General features: G+C 32.8%; 1 protein-coding gene across 1 annotated transcript; it reads left to right on the top strand.

The window, feature by feature from the left end:
• The first annotated feature begins 5,078 nt into the window (after nt 1-5,078).
• On the top strand, nt 5,079-9,028 carry LOC105110021 (putative zinc finger protein CONSTANS-LIKE 11). Its single transcript, XM_011004917.1, has 5 exons — nt 5,079-5,696; nt 5,860-6,090; nt 6,262-6,617; nt 6,724-6,912; nt 7,022-9,028. The coding sequence occupies exons 1-4, from the start codon at nt 5,106-5,108 to the stop codon at nt 6,848-6,850; spliced, it is 1,305 nt and encodes a 434-aa protein (XP_011003219.1). The 5' UTR covers nt 5,079-5,105; the 3' UTR covers nt 6,851-6,912; nt 7,022-9,028.
• Nucleotides 9,029-13,278: the final 4,250 nt, after the last annotated feature.

A 13,278-nucleotide genomic window follows, 5' to 3' on the forward strand; every position in this document is an offset into this window, starting at 1 on the left:
TATTTATTTATAATTTATTTAAATCATATTAATATTCTATGTTAAAAAGTTAAAGATTAAATTATTTTAGAATATTAGTTTAAAAAATAAACAGCTCAGTGTCAAAGTATATATAGTTTTAAGCTTTAATTTTACTTTATTTATTCTTTATTCCCTTTAAAAACTTGATGGTCTAACTTTTCACATTCCCACAAAATAAATTTATACTCTAGATGGTTTTCAATAATATATTAACTAAAAATTATTTAAAATTATTTTTTATTTTTTTATAATTTATTTAAATCATATTAATATTCTATGTTAAAAAATTAAAGATTAAATTATTTTAGAATATTAGTTTAAAAAATAAACAGCTCAACTTTTAACTTGGGCATTAAACAAACTATTAAAAACACTAGCATATAAGAATTTAATTATTAAACCGTATAAAAAAAAAAAGCTCGACCATAAGACTTGAGATTTTAATCCGCGTCGATGGAGGATTATTCTCATTGTGTATTTTAAGAGTTTGGTAAGCTTCTCTTAAAAAACAAACACATCATTATCACTCCGCCATGTTTGGCTGTGTTCGCAAAACATGGGAGCCAATCACGCCGCTCTCAACTCATCCTGCTACGCAAAGCAAAAACATTTTTCTGTAGCGAAACAACTTTCGTCACAAGCTACGCTGCTTTACGTGAAAAGTACCCACAAAATCTATGGATATTTTTACCTGCTTCCCGCCACGTTCTAAGGACTGTTTGGTATCGCTTGAGTGTTTTATTTTCTGGTTTTCCATTTTTTTAAAAATGATTTGGATACCACATGGTTCCTAAATTTTTCACGAGTTATTATATTTTATTTTTATTTTCTTGGGTGCCTTTTTTTGGCAAACACTTGTCGCTATTGAAAATGAAAAATTGAGTTGATACATATTTTGTATTTTATACTATAGGATTAGGTTCTTATAATATAGTTTATAACAGGCTAGGGCTGGCTTAAATGCAAAGAGGATTCTCAATTTATCATGTATTTTATACTATAGGATTAGGTTCTTATATATATATATATAGACAGTTATAGGATGATACATCTCCTCCGTCTATATGTGATAACAATGGCAAGAAATCTACCAAATATCTGTCAAGAAACCTACCAAATATATACATACGATAAATTTTTACGTATATACCTGATATGGTATCCTATTTATCCCATGCAATATTTGTAAAAATGCTCATTCAGTGCACCCTATGCCTATAAATACACATTCAAATATCCTTTCGAGGAATGCCTTTCAATTTCATAAGAGAAAATGCTGAAGCAGTCGGCGATCTTTCTCACCGTTCTAATCCTCTCAAGGGCTCATGAAGCGAGAGAGTCTAGAACCAGCATGGACCCTCCTCGTTTAGTTCCTTTAGACTTTCTTCATGTCTCAGAAGCTGATCCTTTAAAATATCCTCCATCTGGACCTAACCCTGGTCCCCCTCATCTACCCTCTTTAGACTCGCTTCGAGTCTCAGCAGCAGCTGATCCTTTGAAATACCCTCCATCTGGACCTAACCCTGGTCCTCCTCATCTAGCCTCTTTAGACTCGTTTAGAGTCTCAGAAGCTGACCCTTTGAAATACCCTCCATCTGGACCTAACCCTGGTCCTCCCCATGCTCTTCATTGAAACGGGTCAATAAGTGGTGGTATAGGTAGGGTCTCTTCCACCTGACCCTATTGGTTTCAGCTCCCTTTATGTTATAAATAAATAAATAAATAAAATCAGGTTCAAATCATCCCTATTATTCGAAAGAACATTGTTATATCGTTCTTGGGCTGGGTTGCTGAATGTTACTCCTGCATGCATGTTTATATTTCTGACAAGTAATTAAAAAGAACAAGGAAGAGCTCAAATTTTGTTCAGATTAATCAATTATTTACACAAAAGAGGTTATATGACTCCGTTTTTAATTTCTCCTCCTTCTCTAATCTGTCTTCCACTACCTTTCTTCTCTTTGCCTCTTGAATAAACCAATCAAAATCATAGAAAGAAGACTCACATATTAAATTAGTATATATATTCAATCTAAACTTTAAAGACCATATTGCAAAGAAAAGGAAATTTAATAAATCAAGAACTCACCACCACAAGTACACTTGAAAGGATGATACATCTCTTCCGTCTATATATGATAACAAAGGCAAGAAATCTACCAAATATCTGTTAAGAAACCTACCAAATATATATATATACGATAAAATTTTACATCTATACCTGATATGGTATCCTATTTATCCCATGCAATATTTGTAAAAATGCTCATTCAGTGCACCCTATGCCTATAAATACACATTCAAATATCCTTTCGAGGAATGCCTTTCAATTTCATAAGAGAAAATGCTGAAGCAGTCGGCGATCTTTCTCACCGTTCTAATCCTCTCAAGGGCTCATGAAGCGAGAGAGTCTAGAACCAGCATGGACCCTCCTCGTTTAGTTCCTTTAGACTTTCTTCATGTCTCAGAAGCTGATCCTTTAAAATATCCTCCATCTGGACCAAACCCTGGTCCCCCTCATCTACCCTCTTTAGACTCGCTTCGAGTCTCAGCAGCAGCTGATCCTTTGAAATACCCTCCATCTGGACCTAACCCTGGTCCTCCTCATCTAGCCTCTTTAGACTCGTTTAGAGTCTCAGAAGCTGACCCTTTGAAATACCCTCCATCTGGACCTAACCCTGGTCCTCCCCATGCTCTTCATTGAAACGGGTCAATAAATGGTGGTATAGGTCGGGTCTCTTCCACCTGACCCTATTGGTTTCAGCTCCCTTTATGTTATAAACAAATAAATAAATAAAATCAGGTTCAAATCATCCCTGTTATTCGAAAGAACATTGTTATATCGTTCTTGGGCTGGGTTGCTGAATGTTACTCCTGCATGCATGTTTATATTTCTGACAAGTAATTAAAAAGAACAAGGAAGAGCTCAAATTTTGTTCAGATTAATCAATTATTTACACAAAAGAGGTTATATGACTCCCTTTTTAATTTCTCCTCCTTCTCTAATTTGTCTTCCACTACCTTTCTTCTCTTTGCCTCTTGAATAAACCAATCAAAATCATAGAAAGAAGACTCACATATTAAATTAGTATGTATTTCCAATCCGAACTCTAAGACCATATTGTAAAGAAAAAGAAATTTAATAAATTAAGAAAATCAAGAACTCACCACCACAACACTCGAAAGCCTATCCTTCAATTTTCGAACCAATGTTGCAAAGCACACTGCATAACTAGCAGGGATCAGAGCAAAAGCCATGAAAGGGCACAAGATGATTGTGTGATATTGTTCTATAAAAATTGTTGGCTATAGAAGGATTAATATAAAGGACTATCATTTCAGTTAATGATATCAATTAAATGAATTATTTTTTAGAATTATATTAAATGACTTTACATGAATTTGAATTTTTGTATTTGTTTTTTTCTCTCCATCACGGTTATGATAAAACAAAATGAAAAAGCAAGGTATCATCCATATACTAGATTTTTCTCCCTTTATTTATTTATTATTTGAAGATTAAGAAAACTTTCTATCAAAATTATAGCTTTCAAATTTAATTTTACAACAATTTTTTTTTTTAAAAAATTTGTGTGTTTGGGAGTGTGATTGTGGTTATTTTTTAAAATATTTTTCACTTAAAAAATATGTTAATAATATTTTTATTATTTTTTAAAAATTATTTTTAAGATTATAACATTAAAATAATTTAAAAATATAAAAATATATCAATAAAAGTTTTTAAAATCACTTTTCAAATACATTGCCAAATATCATACTAAATCAACTCTTAAATCATTGTATCAATTATTTTTGTTTTTACTAAAAAACTTACTATGACTATCTTATACTTTAGTTGTTTTTAAACTCACTTTCATGTTTTTAAAAGTTGCAATTTATATTCTAAAACTTTGTTATGCCATTGCAATTTATATTCTAAATTATTTTATAACTTAATTTATTTTACATTCACTAAGAATATAAACAATAAATTTTTTTAAAATATTGTAAATACAAGTAAACTATAAAATGATAAGAATAATTTTTTATTATTTATTTTTAACTTGATTGAGTCAAGAATTAATAAAAATTGAAGGAATAAAAACTCGATCAAATCAAGAATCCGGTTTAATAACCATTACTAGAGCTCGAAATTTGGAACCCAGCCAAAAAGCCGAGGGAGGAAGCCACAATTTCCACGGCACCAGAAGTCTCAAATCACAACATCAAAAGCTCATCACCCGTAACGCCACCTGTCCAGGGTGCACCAATGATCTCGAGATATAGATTTACGTAGTCGTCTTCTCCCACCCCCAAAACAACTCGCCAATATCTCGCGGGCTGACTTGTCAATCACTTGGTGACCCATTTTTTTACCAAACCCACCCCCATTCTCCCACTTATTTACAATATCTCGCCATTCCAATCCTGGACCCCGCTTAACAAGCCTGACCATACCAAAATTATCCCTCTCCTAATTAATCGTGTACATGTCAGCATAGAATCATCTCTCTAAGCCCACATTCTGACACGTGTCGAACACCCACTAATCCTAGGCAAAACGTGAATAAAATAACATGCATACCTACCTGCTGTCTTGTCTCATAACATGTCACAAAGCAAGTAGCAATGTGGTTAGCTAGTGTTCTTCTTTGATCATCTTCTCTTCTCTATTAGTTTTTTTTTTGTTCATCATTAATCACCTTTTTTTTTCTTCGTTGATGGATTGATTTAATTAATCTAGTGGCGGAAATTCTGCAGGTTTTTTATTGGTGAGTGCCTTTCTTTCACACCATATTCATTGTTGTTGTTGCATGATTATAATAATGTTAATTTAGTTTCTGATAATGACATTAGATTAGTCTTAATGACTGTTCATTTGGAACTTGGCGACCAATTATTTTTTTTGTTTTGGATGCTCTTGCTTGTTGTTTTGAGAAATGGTGAAAGAATAGGGAACCTGTCATCTATGGTTTCAGGGTTGAAACAAAAAAAGCCGAATTTCAGCCACAAGTTTCAGTGTTAGGTTGTGTAGTTGGAGAATAATTGTTGGTAATTAGTTTGCAGGAGAAGAGGAAGGGAGCATGGAATCTGTATGTGATTTTTGTGGAGTGGAAAAGGCAGTAGTTTATTGTAAACCAGACTCCGCAAAGCTGTGCGTGCACTGTGATGGATCCGTGCATTCGGCTAACTTTTTGTCGCGGAGGCATCGGCGTTCTCTGCTATGTGATAAGTGCAGTTCACTGCCTGCAGTGGCGCGGTGCTTAGATGAAAAGTTGTCTGTTTGTCAAGGATGTGATTGCAGTGCAAATGGATGTTCAAGCTTGGGGCATCAGCTTCGGGCGCTGAATTGTTATACAGGGTGTTATTCCTTGGCTGAGTTTTCGAAGATTTGGTCGTCGGTTCTTGAGGGATCTTCTTCAGGAGGCTTTGATTCAGGATGGGATTCACTCAATTCTGCGCCAATAAATGAGAATTGCACTAGTAGCTGCTTGGAACAAAGGGATAATGAGGGGTCATTCGGCTTGTTTACTGGAAAGTTGAATGTACTAGAATCTTGTTCCAAGCTTGAGCCTTGGAGGGGGCCGCCGAGCATCATCATGCCAAATCCAAATTACATTCCTTGTTGTAGAGATCAGGTGCCTATGTTTCCAGAAGTGACAAATCTGCCAAAGGTAATGTTTCATACCGACAATTTTCGCTGATTGGAACTGCATCATAGATGGTTTTATCACGGCTATTTTTTCTATTATACTAGCCCTTTTCACTAGGTTTTGTAGCTGCTTAATTCTAAGGAAAAGCTAGTTAAATCTAATACAGATCTTTTCAATTCTGCAGCAGGGTTGCTCCATCTTTAAGGATATTGGACTTCCGGATGGTGAAGATCTCTGCGAAGGTCTCAACTTGGACGATATACCACTGGACTTTGAAAACAGTAACGAAATATTTAGTTGTTCAGAAAGTCAAAGCAAATATCAGTTTGGGGATGCAGGAAAAGATTGCATGTTAATGGAGAAAAACTTATCATCAGTTACCGGGTCTAATGGCCCTATCGAGAATGCTATAGAGGTTTTTTCTCTATAATTTTCTTCTACAGCTATCTTTAGTTATACGTCTGTTAGTCCAATCGCACGACTAATCTAAGGTAGTCAGATATCGTTAATTTGCAGCATCATGCGACTACTTGTATTGAAACCAAACCATCGTTGCTGACTGCTACCTTTGTGCTTGCTTTTTTAGGTGTCATCATCGGGACAACTGGAATGTGTTGCTTTCCAATCATCTTGTGTTTCTGGGCCAGCTAGCGCAATGCAGACCGTAAGTGGTAATGCTAATTGCAGCATATTTACGAATCCCAGTTGCAGCAGAAACCTGAATCTAGGATTCCCTGCTGTTTCTGGACAAGTTCGTTCAAGCATGTCTCTTCCACTATCCAACATAATTGGTGAAAGTAGTGCAGCTGATTATCAAGATTGCGGATTATCACCACTATTTCTGACTGGTGAATCACCATGGGAATCGCATTTGGATGCTAGCTCGCCACAGGCAAGAGACAAGGCTAAGATGAGATACAATGAAAAGAAGAAGACGCGAACGTATGTGCTTGAACTCCTGCTTCACAATTTTTTGTGGTGTTTACTATAAAAAAATCTGACCACTTTCAACTCTAAGAGATTTCACTCAATTGTGATGTTTTTGCAGTTTCAGCAAGCAAATCAGATATGCCTCTCGTAAAGCCAGGGCTGATACTCGAAAACGAGTAAAAGGTAGATTTGTTAAAGCTGGGGAAGCATATGATTATGATCCTCTTCTGTCAAGCAACTTCTGAGCCAGATTACCGAATCTTTTATCCCTTTCCTTACAAGAGAATACTGAGAAGTAAATAACAAGGTAATGAACTCTCCACTTGCTTAATGTTCATGCATAATTTTCCATGTATGCTATCTGTTTTCCTTCTGGTTTCCAATCAAGCTGATTTATTTTTTGAATGCAATGGCAGATCTTTAGCACTAGTATACCCCTGGATTGTTTGAGTTGGAAAAGCTGATCACATTTCTTGGCAGCAAGTGAACTGCTTCAACCATCATTTTTCTCAAAGATTCTTCTACTGGAGATCCTCTCTAGCCTGTCGCCACCACCTCCACCATCTTGCCGTAGGGCAACACCCTTATCGGCAGTCAATTTTGGCCGTTGTAGATGCATATTATCTCCTAGTTTCTCTATTCAATGTAATGAATTTTGATCCAATTATATATAGTTGTTAGGTTCAAATAAAACCTGAACCTCAATTTATCAGAATAATAAATGTCAATTTCTACTTATTTTGTTGCTCGTGTATTTAATTTGCTGCACATTTGCAGCCCCTAGCTTAAAACACCTTGCTATCTTATTTGTTCATATCGAGAACTCTACAAGAAAGTACCTGCTATGGGATGGTTCTTACCATTGTTAGACTCAAGCCATGACTAAAATGATATGAAAGCAAAGATGAATAAAGCAAGCCTGGTGTATGAAGTCCTTGATAAATCGTATCTATCTTCCTTGGGAAGACAAGTTTTCATGCTTTACGGGCTGCAATGTGGACCTTTCTTAGACACTAGCTAGTAGCTACAACATTATCTTGACTCTTGGACCACTGCCTAGACAACATAGGATGGTGCTCTCTGTGCTGACATAGCTACCATTCATCATCTATCCTTTGTGATGTAATGCCATTTCTTGTCGATAGTGCTGCTATTAACATCGGGTAGAATATGTTGCTTCTGCTTAATGCATTTTGCAACTTGGAATTTTCAAGGAAAATGCCACTTGAATCATTGTGAACAGTTCATTCTTTGTTGTCATGTCTGCTTCTCTTGCTTGAATCAATGGTCGAGACCATTCCTCTCCAAACCAACAAAAATGGAAGGTGTTTCAGCATCTTCATTACCACAAATAATTATAAAATTGCGGTTGATATTTTCCTTTATAAAAAATCTGAGGAAAATTAGATTACTACTGTAATGAAAATTTTGCAGGTAATTACGCAAATCACTTGCATATGACCATCTTCATAGCTTCATCTTTATTATTCTGAAAGGTCAATCTTTTTACACAGTTCGCTACATGAGAGATTTTCCCTTACCTTTTGATCTAAATGATTACACACTATTTATAACTAAAAAGAAAAGTACACACCAAGAAACATTACTTTGGACAAAATAGAGGTGATAGACTTGGAAAATTTCCACAGAAAAAAAATACATTTTCTGATTTAATTTGATCTCTTTCAGCGGATTTCATGGAGACAATGATTCCAGGGTATCCTCTATTTCATCATCCATTTTTCTGTCTGTGTTTTTCTCCTCTCTTCTTTTTCCAGGAATCCAAGCAGCTGCTATGGTCTCTGAATTTTCTTGGATATATATGGTGGTGCATATAACAGAAATATTGACTGATCTATTTTATCACCCACTTGCAACAATTCTCATATGCGCCCAAAACCCTTCAAGTCACAGTTTTGTGTTCTCTCCATCAATAAATCTCAAGGGAAAAAAATTCCTCGAACAGCACCAGAAAACTTCAAAAAAAGGGAAGACAAAAGGGACAGAAAAGGTGAAAAAGAGAAGCAAAATCAAAGAAACAAAAAGGGCATTTTAAGCGATCCAGAGCTCTTCTTTTCAACATTAGAATTGCACTGCCTTCTTTCTCTCCAACTCACAATAGTTGGAAGCAACACCTCAGTTGAAGCCCCTATGAGATATCTTTGTGTAAGATTTTGGCATGTGTTGCATAGCATGCATCTAACATGCCTTAGAGCCAGGAAATTTGCTCCATGCACCCATTTGTCACATTTTTGACATAAAAATGCATCATCTGCTTGACAATATAATGATGCCCTTGATCCACACAGCTCACAACAAACCAATCTTGAGGTTGCCTTAGAAGAAACCACCTCTTCGCCACAAGAACCGCCTTGGTTATTTCTCTCCTGATGAATACCCTTACACATTTTCAGAATCTCTCTCAAAATGGAATGGACAAAAAGCAAGATGGAAGAGGGCCATTTATATAGTAATAATGTTCACCTTCATTTCCATGGAAGCGAAATGGTGTCCTAGAATTTTAGCATATGACATCAATGCCACTACTCGACAAAATGGTCACCATTTTTCTCTTTCTCAATGTCCTATCCTTCCCATCAGAAGTTTCTGTCACCTTTACGCCTTGCTCAGAAACTTGTGGTTGAGAAAAATAGTCCGAGAAGAGAAACTTGAGGTGGGTTCGATTCAATGCACCAAAGGGTCTATTTTTGTGATAAAAAACTAGAGAAAATTATGACTCCACTAGAAATGATTGAAACTGAAAAGAGTCCTAAACAAGATTAAGTTACAAGCTTTATGAGATGCTTGAAGCCAATTTATGAACCATGATCCTTGTTGTTGAGTGGTTACCGGGTCCATTTCTTGTTACTAAAGAAGGTTTTTTTTTAGATTAACATGAGTGTACGGGCAGCTTGCGCGCATCACGACTAATCCCACGGGCCCTGAAGTTAACAACCATGTAAGCCTCCAGTGACCATTATATAAGCAACCAAATACTCAAACCTAAAATCACATAAAGAACAAATTTTTTAGTCCTAAATTTTTATCATTTGGCCACCACTTGCATGGCCAGGAATTAAAGCCTCCAGGTGGGAACCTACCATCATACATGCAAGTTCCTTGCATGTACAGAGGGCTCAAATTGATTTGTCTAGTTTTACTCTTGGGTCGACGGGGCATTTGGTCCTTCTACTAAGTTTTATCTTAGTTTGGTCCCTTACTTCCACTTATCTTGATGTGTCAATCTTCAGCTCTTTGCTTGTAGTTATTTGGTCCTTCTATCATTGACAACGTTAAATCACACCATTAAAAGCAACCACGACGTAAACTCTGATATTTGAGTTTCAAATGCATTTTATAAGACACAAACGTACGACCAATACATAAACTCGTAGCATCTGTTTGTGCCACAACCATGACTAAAACAACGATTTAAATCCATACAGAACGGTATGATTTAATGCGAGATGAAACTAAAGCAAAACAAAGAGTAAGTAGGACAGACGTAAACTCGCAGCATCTACTCTGATATTTGAGTTTCAAATACATTTTATAAGACACAAACGTACGACCAATACATAAACTCGTAGCATCTGTTTGTGCCACAACCATGACTAAAACAACGATTTAAATCCATACAGAACGGTATGATTTAATGCGAGATGAAACTAAAGCAAAACAAAGAGTAAGTAGGACAACATTAAGACACATAAAAGTAAAGAGACTTAACTGATACAAAATTGAGAATGGAGGGACCAAATCAACCCCCTTAAACCTGTACCATTTATTTTCAGACCATAAATCACTGCTAGTGTACGTGCAGAGCTGTGACTGGATCGGATGTCCATGTCCACAATTTTGTTGAAGGGTTCAGGTATTTGTCCAATTGACTGGTTGAAACGTGAAAGCTTCAAGTTCTTATTTACGCCATCCAAACTCCAAAATCGAAGAAATGGAGAAAATGGAAAACTACTTATATTTGGCACATTCAAATATTTTTTTGTTATTATTTTATGAAAAAAAAACCCTAATATTTTTGGTTAAAAATAAAAAACAACTTAATTAGTGAAATTTTGAATTTATTTCTTAATAATTAAAAATTTCATTTTTTTTAAAATTATTAGAGATTTATATGTAAATTAATTTAAAGATTTATATTAATAAAAAAATAATGTTTAATTATTTTAAAATAAAAAATATATCTTTTTCTCCCTAATATTGTTGGTTAAAAATAAAAAACAACTTAACCAGTAAAATTTTGAATTCATTTCTTAATAATTAAAATTTTAAATTTTTTTAGAATTATTAAATATTTATATTTTCATCAATTTTAAAATTTGTAAAGTTAATCGAGATATATGTAAATTGATTTGAATATTTATATTAATAAAAAAATAATTTTTTAATTATTTTAAAATAAAAAATATATCTTTTTATATTCACCATCCTCTGTTTTTCTTATTTCGAAAAATTAATCAAATAAAACAAAAACATTTTTTATTTTTATAGTGGCCAACAACAAATCCAAACCCAGACCCCTGCTTAAGGTTGTGCCACAAATGTTTTTTGTGATTATGAGGATGCCAAGATAGTATGATTAAAATATGTTATCTAACCGACCTTAAAGCAAGAAAATAGAACGTTAACGTGTCATGTGCTCCAAGATGGGAACTTCTTCAAGGTTTTCACATCAAGCTTTCTCTGGTCTTCCATGGAGTCCTACTTGCTAGATGCTGTTCTTGTTGTATGCTTGTGTTTTTTCCTTGTCCATTAATCTTAAATAAACCCAACCCATCACTCGTTTTGTGGCTGGTAATTACTCACTTGAATTATTTAAACTTATTTAACAAAATTCCTAATCACCTAGAAAAAGAATTAATCTGCTTGCGTAGGAGAGTTGATAGGGAATGAAGGAGAGGGTGACCTCTCATTGATGTGGATTAATACCTAAACATATATTTTTCACTCCCCATCTCTTATAGTAGGCGAGCATTAGTTTTCATGTCTACGTCATCCTGATGGGGATTTAAATTATTTTAAACATAAAAAAATATGTATAGATCTTGGCAAAATATTTTTTTATCTATATATCTCTTATTTATTTTAGCAATATGATGTTTTTAACTAGAATAATTGTTTTTGTTTTTTTAAAATATATATTGATTGCTAAAGTAATTTAAATAAAACACATTAAAATAGTATATTTATGTTTATGTGATTGAAAACTAAAAAAATCATAAATATAATAAAATCATGTTAAAAATAAATTTAAATTTTAATAATAAAAAATCAATTTCAATTGAATTTCCATTAAAAATTTACTATTACTACTATTATTAGATCAACTACATAATAAGAAAATATTTTTTATTAAAATTTAAATAAAAATTTATAATAAAAATAATTAAAAATCATGTCAAAACTAAAGAATAAATAAATATGATAATTTCTTTTTTGAAGTGTAAATAAAAAAACCGAAGAAGAAGAAGAAAAAGCTAGCAAAAACTAGGCCCATGACTAGCCCATCATTAACAGGGCAGCTGAGCCCGCATGTCTAACCTGTATTTTTTATTAAAAAAGAAAAAGACATGTCGTCGATCCTAGAAGCTAGACTCCTCGACGGTTCCTGCATTTCGTTGTTTTTCTAGAAGATGCCATGATGGTATCATATCAAGGAAGCACGTAGATACTACAGGCTCAGCAAGTAATATTGTTATTCACCGCTTAAAAAAAAATAAACAGAAAAGAAAAGAAATTATTGAAAAACATGTCCCAACACTAAACATAAATGTATTTTTTTACTAGAAAATAAATTTTTATTTTAAAATAAATTTTAAATAAATAAATTTCAAGAATGTAAATTATTTTCTGAGATTGGCTACTATAATATTGTTATTCACCACTCGAAAAAAAAAAAAACGGAAAAGAAAAGAAATTATTGAAAAACATGTTCCAACACTAAACATAAATGTATTTGTTTACTAGAAAGGAAATTTTTATTTTAAAGTGAATTTTGAGAAAATAAATTTTAATAATATGAATTATTTTTTGATATTAGTTAATGTAATGAAAAATAAATTAGAAAGTATTTTCCAGTGTTTTGATGAGTTATGAAAAATAAGTTGAAAAATAATTTATTAATTTTTTATTTTTTTTATTTTATTAAAATAATAAAGAATAAATCTTATAAATTAAAGGGTTCAATGAGAATAAAATTAAAATATATATATAATTTCATAAATTATCTCAAGTAAAATAAATAATAATCAAAATAATAAATATCAAATCTAACAAATAAAAAATTAAAAGATAAAAAAATTAAAATAATAATAATTATCATTTCATAAATTATTTCAAATAAAATAAGTAACAATCAAAAGAATAAGAAAAAAATTTGATAGAAAAAATTTTTTTAATTAAAAAATAATAAGAGAAAAGCAAATAACAATTAAAAAAATGAAAATCAAAGTTAATATAAAAATTAAATTTTAAAGGATTAAATTGAAAAAAAATATTCAAAAAACATATATACAACAATCAAAAGTTTAAATATCAAATTTAATAAAATCAACAAATAATATGATATTTTTAAATTTTTCATAATTTTCAGAAAGTGTTTTCTGTCCAAAATAAAAAAAATTAAATTTTTCTTTGATTAAAAAGTATTTTTTAA

This window comes from Populus euphratica, unplaced genomic scaffold (assembly GCF_000495115.2).
Source record: "Populus euphratica unplaced genomic scaffold, PopEup_1.0 scaffold431.1, whole genome shotgun sequence".
Taxonomy (NCBI): Eukaryota; Viridiplantae; Streptophyta; class Magnoliopsida; order Malpighiales; family Salicaceae; genus Populus; species Populus euphratica.

Coding starts and splice junctions, on each gene's coding strand:
- LOC105110021 (XM_011004917.1), top strand. CDS start 5,106: ATGGAATCTGTATGTGATTTTTGTGGAGTGGAAAAGGCAGTAGTTTAT. Junction 6,091..6,261: donor CTATCGAGAATGCTATAGAG/GTTTTTTCTCTA, acceptor TTGCTTTTTTAG/GTGTCATCATCGGGACAACT. Junction 6,618..6,723: donor GAAAAGAAGAAGACGCGAAC/GTATGTGCTTGA, acceptor ATGTTTTTGCAG/TTTCAGCAAGCAAATCAGAT.